Source organism: Anas platyrhynchos, chromosome 21, assembly GCF_047663525.1.
Source record: "Anas platyrhynchos isolate ZD024472 breed Pekin duck chromosome 21, IASCAAS_PekinDuck_T2T, whole genome shotgun sequence".
Taxonomy (NCBI): Eukaryota; Metazoa; Chordata; class Aves; order Anseriformes; family Anatidae; genus Anas; species Anas platyrhynchos.
Window position 1 is genome coordinate 13204118 of NC_092607.1, and position 10767 is coordinate 13214884.

General features: G+C 37.9%; 1 protein-coding gene and 1 long non-coding RNA gene across 3 annotated transcripts in view; one reads left to right on the top strand and one right to left on the bottom strand.

The window, feature by feature from the left end:
- Nucleotides 1–4445, bottom strand: part of LOC106019012 (uncharacterized) — a 41850-nt gene extending 37405 nt beyond the window's left edge. For both annotated transcript variants that reach the window (XR_002404880.3, XR_001193498.5), the window contains exons 1-3: nucleotides 3474–4445; nucleotides 2548–2657; nucleotides 1683–1749 (exon numbers count right to left, since the gene is read on the bottom strand). This is a non-coding gene — a long non-coding RNA (uncharacterized lncRNA). The remainder of the gene's footprint in view (nucleotides 1–1682; nucleotides 1750–2547; nucleotides 2658–3473) is intronic.
- Nucleotides 4446–5862: 1417 nt separating this feature from the next.
- CIMIP1 (ciliary microtubule inner protein 1) lies at nucleotides 5863–10490 on the top strand. The gene is made up of 4 exons (XM_021276459.4): nucleotides 5863–5924; nucleotides 6619–6697; nucleotides 7876–7974; nucleotides 10335–10490. Exons 1-4 carry the CDS (start codon nucleotides 5863–5865, stop codon nucleotides 10488–10490), a joined length of 396 nt encoding a protein of 131 aa, XP_021132134.3.
- The last annotated feature ends 277 nt before the right edge of the window (nucleotides 10491–10767 follow it).

Genomic DNA, 10767 nt, shown 5'->3' on the forward strand with positions numbered 1-10767 from the left:
CCATTATCACCTACAATCACCCTCAAGGGAAGCAAAATTGCATGGGACTAACAACATTTCACTTATTCTAAAATTTAGAAAAGGCTCAAAGAAGTTTTACGTGCATCTTACTTCAGAAACAATGTGCTACTTATTCTTCCTAGCAATGATATTTTACATAGCATTCTGGGATCAAAATGTAATTTCAACAATAATATATTTTCTGACGTTCTCCAAGGAAAAATTACTAGTTTCTTCTCTCTAAAAGGATTTAGATGGAATAACATCTGTGTTGAGATTATTGTGAATATGTTAAACTGACAGCAAGTCTCTAAGGGGCACTGCTCATTAATGTTCTGTGCATAAAATTAAAACTTGAAATATATTTTTCAATCCATTTTGAATCATTTAAGCAATTCTCATGCAAAGAAACTATTGTGCTGCAATAATATATTTGCAGAGTAGAATATGAAAGCTATTAAAATGTCCTAGACCCCCTGCCTTTCATGCGAAAAGAAAAAAGGCAGCTCTTCTGATTTGAAACATGCACTGTATTGAGAAAAAAAATACTTTCAAAGACCATTAAGAGTTTGATTTCAGTTTATAGAATGCAAAAAAATTCCAAATTATGTCTTTTTTACTTAACCTTTAATTCATGTTATATGCCTAGGTACCCCAGCACGTAATGGGGGAGAAGTCTGGTACATGTTGCACATGGGCATTTGCAAGAACTGTTTACAATGAGGAGACTGGAAGTGGTGGTCTTGTTCCCTATCTTTGAATCCGCAATCAGGCAGCATCCTGCAAGCCCCTTGCAATTGGAGCTGTGGAGCAGTGCCCAGGAGCAATGCCTATGAAGAAGGAATTTTAATGCAAATATGTCCTCCAATTTGAAAATGACAAAGCCCCCCATGTCACTAGTGCAAATATTTTTATTTGGGGAGCGTGTACACTTACTTCAACAACTACAGTATAAAGGTGTTTCCATCCAAGATAATGGAAAGAGGTATCATGCAAATCTTTATTTTGAAACAGAAAACAATGAATCTTTTCAAAATCAGAAACTGAGGAATTATTGACAAGTATCTACATTCAGTAAAGATTGTTTATCCCTTTCAAGCACAGAAATCTGCATAAAGCTGTAAAAGTGACATTTTATAGATGGAAAAGAAAACATTTTACTGGGAAAATAGAGACACCGGACACTGTTCAAAAGTCGTTGGATAATTACAGCCACAACATGATCTTGACCATTCTAAATTTGGCCACAAAATACCCAGCCGTTCTAACCCAGCCGTGGATTCCTCTCAAATGGTAAACCAGGAACTACAATTAACATATTCTTGATGGTACACACTTTAGAAGGGTTTGCTTGTTTTCATTTGGGGTTTGTTTTTTGGTGTGTTTATTTTCTTTGTTTGTTTTGGTTTTGGAGTGAAGCCAGAAGCCATCATGTCAATAGGATTTGGTTTAAAAGAAATCACAGTAATTTTAACAGTTTACCACTCAAGCTTCCTACACCTGAAATACTTAGAAATATTAGCAAAAGACATAAGTTGTTTCTAAAATCTCCTCTGTTAGGCTTCCACACTTAGTATTGCAAATGGTATCATGGAGCAACAAGTACAGAACTGCCCAAAAGTGCTAATTGATTTTTTTGGTAAGCATTTTCAATGGAAGAGCATAAACATAGATATACATACGCTTCTAACATCTTCATTTACAGAGGTTTCACTTCAGAGTAGAGAAGCATCGATGGTTAGTGTGTACCTGGAAGAAGAAAATGTTTTTCAGGTTCTTAAATGCAAAAATGGTAGTGCTTATAGTGTGAAGTGCAAGCCTTCAGAAATAAAACCAGAGAACATGGACTGGTATACACCACTGTGAGTTTCCTTAGGGACATTAACATTCTCCTTTCCCTCACTGCTTTATCTCCCATCTGTGTAGAGTATTTGCACTTTCCAGCCAAGCAGCCAAGTCAGAGCACTAACAGTTGCCCCCGCAGAGCCGCCAGATGTACAGCAACAGTCACATCACATCAGGAGCGTGTGGGTCTTGTTGGTCACACACGATAGTGGCACAGCCCTGAGACAATTCCTAAATCATGAACACGTGCATAACATTGCAGTGTTGGAACATCTCAGATAGAACACAACAGCAACATCTATGCCAGCAGAACACAATACAATAGAAGTTGCCAAGCCCCCTGTGCTGCAGCTGTTTCCAAGCAGAATTACATCTATAATGCCCATCTCCTCATAAGAAACATACTTCTGTTATACTCGATCTTTACAGTTGCAAGTTTGAAAAGTGTTCAGAAAACAAGTACACTATTCAAAGGTTCATTTGCTGATGAGTACTTCTCATCTTGTAAGCTTTCAGAACATAAAGGGGGAAAAGAGTCCTACTTTATCATTTATATTTTTGCTTTCCCATGCACTGTGGCAGTTGCTGCTGCTGATGAAGCACAGTGTTACAACATGAGGAGAGGACAGCATTGAAAGAATCTCCCAGGCAGGTTTATGTTGCTACAGGCCTGGGCCTACCAGAAGTTCAGGCAGTCCTTACCTTGCTAAAACCTCCTCTAAGCTGAGCCAAGCAGATGAGTTCCTCTGGGACTGTCCTGCCAAACCACATTACGTGCTGCTGTTTCTCAAGCCACCTCTGTCTGCACTCTCCTTGCATGTACACAGGGGAGCAAAATAGAGAAATAGCAATGGATTTTTTACACCATCCCAAACGTCTCAGAGAGGATTCTCAGCTGAACTTTTTTTTTCCTGGTATACTTCCAACCTGAACAATGAAGAGCTCTTAGTAAAGAGATCAAGGATTTAGATCTAATTGCAATTCTGTGCTGGATAATTTAAAATAATAATTTATGTTTATGGGCTTAGTAGCAGCAAATATAAAAATACTCAAAACACCATTTACGACAAAAAATAAACTTTTTCTTTTTTTAATTTTCCTACCCATTCTCTGATGAAAGGCAGAGGACTCTTATCTCTACTGGCAAGAATAGTTAAGTGCAATAAAATCTGTGCAATTGATAACATGATGCTCGAACTGGGGACATGACCTAGGTTTGACTTCATAACTGAAGCTAAAAGTTACAAAACAGCTGGGTTAGAGTACTGTCAAGCATGATGTACTTTATACCTGCATCTACAGCACTTGAGCACAAGAATAATCTGGAATCATCAACCTCTGCTCATTCATTGGAAGTTGAGATGCTCATGAACAACACTTGCAGATACTTGCATAGAGCCTGAAGGAGAACTTTTTTCCTTCCAAGCAATTTCCCAGATTAGCACAAAAAGTTATTGTATGTTAATTTGGACATTTCTCTATGAACAAGCAATATGAAAAGCCTTAACATTTTCATGTCAGGGTAGACACACAAAATTCCCAGAAAACAGAAATTAATTCATCTTGAAGACTATGAATGACACCAGTAAAGCCACCATCCCAGTTTTAAGATGTCCACCTAACTCAACTGTTCATTTCAGCTCATGTATCACTCCTCCTGTCCCCATTCCATCTATTGTTTTGATTGCGGATGCTCAACTGCTTGATAACAGATTATATCAGCAATCTGATCTTCTCTTACTGCAGGATCTATTTGGTTCTCTAACATATTTCACAGATCAGCACCACCTGTACTTGTATCAACCATGCCAAAGCTGCATCATTATCAACACACAGCACACACCTGCAGTGAGAAGGGAGCAAAGGGTCTGTAAAAACAAAACCAAAACATGTGAATTCCACAGCAGTGGGGTGGTGCCTTATGGCAGGTGAAAGAATATCTAAAATTCAAGAGGCCAATCTGCTACTTTTTGTTACATACAAGTTGTAAGTTCTTGAAGATTCACTTGATCAACAGCAGCACTACTGAGTACCTAATAACTGGGTAGTTTCTAACTGGAAGCAGAATAAGCAGTAGTAGGAGGATTTTAGCTTTTATGGCCTTAGGATTTAGCATTATAGCCACATTAGTTCTTAGAAGATCCAAATATTGCTTGCCTTTAGACAAGGCACCAAGTCTTTAGACTTGATTCTATTTAAACACGTGTCTACAGTGATTTATTATCTGCTTCACCATTTGCCACATGTTGACAAACGCTGCTGTATTTAACTACAAGACCCAGACTTTCAGCAAATGGCCTTTGGATCTCACTGGACATGTATCCCTAAGCCATTCTGTATAGTTAGTAGTTCATTAAAATCCTATTTCACTTCCTTGGTTCACATTGCCTATGTTTTAATGTTGCCCTGTGCTCATAAGAACCTGATAAGACCTAAAGCTAACAATTCACATATTTGCATCACCCCATCTGAAAAAATAGTATAATTAGTATAAGTTTCATTCTCTTTTGACAAATGCTACTACAGTTTAAATCCTGACATATAGTAAACTATCACTTTGATTGCTTTCATTAGCAAATTACTTATTTTCACGGAAACCATCCAGACTGTAATAAGAGAGCTCCTGAGATAAATGTGACTAAGCAGCAGGAGTTAATTAAATAGGACAATGAGTAAGCATTTATGGGTGTGATAGGACACCCAGCTGATCTAATTGCTAGTCTAATTATCAATTAGAGAGTCAAGAAATGGCATGTAAGTGAAATATTAAATTTGCTGATAGTTTAATGATTTTTGGAAACCCAGAAGAGCAGTATTAATTACTATTTTAGGATTACAAATTGTTTTTTTCCTCTTATTCAAACAGAAGTTCTTGGTATGTCTAAAATGGCTCCTAAAGGTATTTACAGACTTCTCATATTCAAGTATTTAAGACGTTCAGTTATTTTGCTCTACAGGAGAAAAAAAAAAACCACCACCACCAACAAAAAAAACTATCAACTAAGCATTCAAACACACTACCTATAAACCACAGAGCTCAGCTCAAAATCTTTCTGCAGTTATTTTATAATACGGATAATAGTTGTCCACTGGTGTCAGTAAGTTACCCTAACTATTCACAGCGTTAGTACAAAGCCGTTCCCATGAAGGGGCCAGGGAACTATTTAAACCCCTACGTACAAAGAACCATGATTTATAAAGCAACAGCAAGAAAATAAAAGCCCCTCAGATTTGACGGAGAGCAAAAAATATTAATATAGTGGAACACAGTGAACTTTTAACAAGCTGTAAATATTTTTAGAGGTTTTCTTGTATAACCCATAAAGAGGACTGGGATCTTTCTTAGATCTTCTACTCTTAGCATGTAATTTGTAAAGAGTACAAGACCTATGCTATTCCCTGCTAGAACCACCAAAAATCAAACGTGTGTAGCAAGGTGCACATCAAGAGCACCAAAGGACGAGAGATGGCAGGTTAAAAGCCTAGAAAACAGAAAGTATCCCTCATACACACAGATGAGGTGTTGGGCATGTTAACAAGCCAACTCTCTTTGGAATAAAAAATGGCACACCTTCCAACCATTTTTCACATCTATTGCAATTAAAAATACCACAGGTTTTGTGACCAAAGTCCCCTGCCGGGATTTTAAAGCCCCCTCGCAGCTCAGCAGAACTGCGGGTTCAGAAAACACCTCTTCTTCCTCGGACACACGCTACCTCCTCACACACTTTTCATCGTCTCAGCTCAAACATGTTTCTGCGCTGAGCGACATTAAAAAATAAATAAATAAAAATAAAAATAAAAATAAATCACTAGCAACGTCAAACTCGCTTTTCTGAGGGACTTTAAGGTGACGAGGAAACCCAGGGTGTTTATTTTCTGCCCTTCACCTGCAAGCCGCGCGTCACGAAGCCACCTCAGGCGGTGCCGAGCCCGCGCTTTTCCCGCCCGCCCTCGGCACGAGCGCGTCCCGGCCCCACACGGCGACGCCCCAACGGCCCGGCCCGGCCCGGCCCCATGGCGCAGCGCCGCAGCGATGGGGGGCAGCCGTGCAATTTCGTAGCGGTGGACAACTGCTGGTAACGGTCCCAGGCCTCCCCTGCTGCCCCGTCCCAGCAAGGCAGCCTCTCTGGAAGCTCTGCCTTGCCAGCGCAGGGATTTGTTCATATTTGTGTTTCACACGAAGTGGTAACGCTGGGTGTCCCCCACACTGTGTGTGCTCAGATCCCTGATACCCTCAGAAAGCCGAAGGGTTTTCATCCCCTCAGGTGTGAGAGGTGAAGCTGCAGTAACAGACCCCGGGGAGCCAGAGCTGCCCCAGTCCCTCAGCGTGAGCACCAGGGAGCAGGGCTGGGGCACGGTGGGGACATCACTTAATTGGGAAATCACTAAATGGGAAAGTTTCAAGAAGTTTCATCAGCAAATGGAGTTAAAAGCAGGTGTATGAAAGCACATCGGTGCTTATGTCTCACACCTTTCTAAAAAGGTGTCACAACAAACGTGACCTCCTCCAGTTCCTAATGGAAATATAACCTGTGAAGAAGTACCTTCATGCATAGTTTTTCATTTCCATTTCATCATGGAAAATATTTACCATTATCCCTGAGTCAGAGAATTGTTAACACATACAATAACTTGCTATTTTGAGGCAGAGGACTAAAGATTCATGCCATTGCTGTGCTTTTTGACAACAGTTGTTGGGTTTGTTTGTTTATTTTGTTTGTTACCTTTTAAAAGGTATCTTTCAAAGTCTTAAATATTCTTCCATTTCAGGAAAAAATACATTGAAAGCGAACTAGAAGCTGCAAAAAAGTGGTCTCACAAATGGGGATTCTTGAAAACACCTCCAGAGGTAAAATTGAATGGTATATAAGCAACACGTGAAATTTATTTGCACACAAATTTATCTGGACACAACACGATGAGAGCACAGAAGTGTAGAAAAGTAATGAGTATGCTTTCCTAAGTTAGGTTCACAGTTAACAAATGCAGTACCTTTAAGATGGTTTCAAAGTTTCAGCTTTCCCCTGAACAAAATATGGCAAGTGGTAATTTATATGCTATACACATTCTGATATATTTCTCTTGAGAAGCATGACTCCCAATAGTGCTAACAAGTACTAGATGCACACTGACAGGAAAATATTTCCCCTTTGTCTATCCATATGGTAGATTAAAAATCAAGGGGAAAAGGTTCTAGCTAATTAAATTTTCAGTGGAGAAGTTTACAGCAAACTAAAATATTTGGAGAGATGTCTATTCTCGATGATGTTTAGATATTAGAATATAGTATCACATAATGTTACCTTTGCAATCACAATATTTAATTGCTGAAGAACAGGATTGATGCATCCCTTGAATAAGGCTATAAATTTACTAACCGTGGAGCTATAAGTACTTAAACTTTTCTGGGATTTTTTGAAAATTCCTATAGGCAACCAAGTTAACACCTTTAAAATATTTGGTCCTTTAGGCTTCAACATCCATCCGTGATAACCATAGTGTGTCACGTATACCACCTTTGCACAATGCTAATAGATCTACAGCTGAAAGACTGACAAACTCTATGCATTGTTACTGTTGGTGAACATGTGAAATTATCATTTATTAATCTTTGTTTTGTGGTCATATAAGATACAGAAGATATCTTTCTAGCCTGTCTTGCACCAGTGGTGCAAGAGAGTTGGAATCACTTTGCATGTTATCTGAAATTCAGAATTATATCACATTCTGAAAACAAAAAGTACATTACAGTGATTTCCAAAGCACTAGAATCATAGAATCATAGAATATCCTGAGTTGGAAGGGACCCTTAAGGATCATCAAGTCCAACTCTTGACACCGCACAGGTCTACCCAAAAGTTCAGACCATGTGACTAAGAGCACAGTCCAATCTCTTCTTACACTCTTCTTAACTACATTAAGTAGTCCTGTTTTAGGTAGAAAGAACAGGGTGTACAAATGCTGCAATAAGGGAAATGGTATTGATACTAGTCTTTTTTTTTTTTTTAATGATACTTTTTATGTCAGTTGATTGAAGATGAAAAGAAAGAAAAAACAAAGCCCAAGATACAGCTTCCAGAACATCTGCAGATTCGACCTGTGACCCCCGTGGAAAAATATATTAAGGTTAGAAAATTAGATTTTATAATTGTAGTACAGCAATACCTGTCTTCAGAAACTATGCAAGCTCTAAAAATCAGTTGTCTTGTAGCAGTGGGCCTTTAAATAAAGGTCAGAGTAAATTGTATTTGCAACGCAAGCAACGCTTTAAAAACATTCATTTAAGACAAGGGATTGCCCTTTGAATATGGTTGTTAGTTCACAGAGCTTTCACTGTATGTAATCTTTCTGTAAAGCCCCTCCCTCGTACTCTCCTTTGTGGCATATAGTAACAGAACAGTCATCTGTACAGCTTCTTACAGAAGAGTGTTCACAGAGCTGTTTATGATTGCTGACCATTCATTGCTCAAATATCTTACTTCAAGGCTTATCATAACCTTATCTCTCTGTTTTAACTATTGGTTAAGATGCAGCCATTTTTCTAGCTTTATGTAAGGTAAGGCAGTATTCTTTTTGGCCGAGATGATGCCACCGTCCTCTTCAGTGGCACAAATTAGGTTGGCCAGGAGAAGTCAAGTTCTAATGAGCCAATTCATAACTATTTGCTTTTATATTGTATGATTTATGTATGTTTTGTCTCACAGTTAGAAATTAGTGGAATGAGAACCTTGGTTTGATTTATAAATATACAGTGTAAGAATCACCACTGAATTGAATAACTACATAGGAGGCTAAATCAATGACAAGGGGAGAGGAACATATAAAAGGGGAAGCAGAGCACACTAACAAAAAGGAAGGTTATTCTACTTGGAAGATTAAGGGAAGAAAAGAGATGATTGAAAATTCCTACTTGTTGAACTTTCTTTCAAAGGATTCCAATGGTGGCAAGATAAAGTGAGCAAGTAATAAAAGCTTATACCAAAATTAAACTGAAATAAAAAATAAGTGTTGAGTGTGACAGAGAAATTAAATGCCAGCGTTTCTGCCATTAGTGCTACTTGTTCTTCAGTTTTGTCTCAAGCATCCAATTTCTGTCAGTCAGGTTTGCTTCTGCTGCACAATGATGCGTGTTAGAAATCACACGCACAAGTTATCAGCTGCTAAAGTAGCATATGTAGCCTGGTGCATACTGAACCAGGGATCAGAGTTTCCATTTCACCTCAGAATCCTTTTTTTTTTTTTTTTTTGGTGTGATTTAGGTCACCCTCTACACATTCAGACTGAAGTTTCTTAAGTCCTTTTTCAGAACTGTGTGTCTTTCTGCACATTTACCTTCATGGTAACAGTCATTATATCTGTTCTCTCTAGGTTAGATTAATAATTGGTTCTTCATAGTCCCTTCCCCCAGATTGTAAGTAGGACATAGTTTCCTCTATTATCCAGCTCAGTGGGTGGCACATTTGGCCATAAAAATGATCTTTTCAGAGGAACTGCTCCACCTAAATATCATAAACATTTTCTAATCTTGGCCAAAGAACAAAGTGAAGCAACTCTGGCAAGAGAACTGAAACATTGTTCTCTTGCTGTGTATTTCTCTACTAAGTCCCCAGATGCTAAAATGATATAACATGCCCGATTGGGAAGATTCAGCCAAAGTAAGCACAGCAGTCAGTGAACAGAGGTTCTTGGCTTTTGGTGTGTTTCCTTTTTAGCAAGATTAGTTGCAGATTAACTTGATGCTTACCCATCTTTTAAAGTAGAAAAGTGGGATGGATAAGTACTTCTGGATGAAAAAGCCAGCTTAGTCAGTAATATCTTTAGCATTTGGCCACAAAATTACTATTTCATAGCTGCATTGCTACCAAATGCATTGCATCAAGTGTAAAATGCTGTTTTTCCTGTTTAGAGATGTTAACGAGCTTAAATATTATTATTATTCTGTAAGAAAAAAAGTTAGAGCTGAAGCTTAAATTCTTCTAATTATGTAAATCCAGTAAAGCCCTTAGAAACATACTGAGCAAAACTATATATATATATATATATATATAAAGTATGCTAACATATATTACTTAATAACTTTTTTTTTAATTTCCTGTTATACATACCAATTGAGGCACTAAAAGAATTATTAAAAAGAGTGGTAGATAAAAGTAAGTTACTTCACTGGAATTTGGCCATTTTACTTCTGTCTTCCCCTATGCCTTGCTATAGAATAGGACCTAAACTATCCTAAGGACTTTTTAACTTATAAGTCATTCTGCGTGATAAATCAAACTTGCATTCAACTAGGCAATCTTTTGAAGTTATTATTTCTTTCCATTAATGTCAGTGTGTGTTCAGGATATTAATTCATTGGATTGCATTTAAAACCACTATTTTTAACAAGCTCTCATTTCCATCCACTCGAGCAGAAAAGATGTTACATGACAGAAATAACAATCAAAAATCTTTTAATTATTGAATTCTATATGTTACTTTTATTCTAGGTGAATCCATCTCCTCCAGTACCTAAGACTACCCAGGGATTTATTGGCTGGAGATCATCTGTTCCTGGGCTGGAACTTGAACGTTGTTTTGAAATCCAGAGCAGCAAAGGTACCTTTTTCAAGGATTTGAAGTGGCCATGTGAACCCTCTGACTGACATTAAGAAATAACAATTAGGCACATAGATCCACTTGTGTTCCTAAATTAATGTTCTCTACTGGACTGTTAAAAATTTGTCCTTTGAAATCTATCTAAACGTCCACAGTCATTTTGGTAACGTGTGAACATCTTAATGTAGCATTTTACTTGTTGCTCATTTTTTTGAAATCTGTAGCATTCAGGCTGTTAATACTGCTTCAGATTCATTTAGAAGCAACAATGAATAAATTCATGTAATTGTAAGAGAGCAGGTACTTCTTTTGTTAGTGTTAGTA

What these genes read in the sequence shown, in the direction of transcription:
- CIMIP1 (XM_021276459.4), top strand. Translation starts at nt 5,863, where the DNA reads ATGGCGCAGCGCCGCAGCGATGGGGGGCAGCCGTGCAATTTCGTAGCG. An exon ending in GTAGCGGTGGACAACTGCTG is followed by an intron (nt 5,925 to 6,618) that starts GTAACGGTCCCA and finishes CTTCCATTTCAG; the next exon opens with GAAAAAATACATTGAAAGCG. An exon ending in CCGTGGAAAAATATATTAAG is followed by an intron (nt 7,975 to 10,334) that starts GTTAGAAAATTA and finishes CTTTTATTCTAG; the next exon opens with GTGAATCCATCTCCTCCAGT.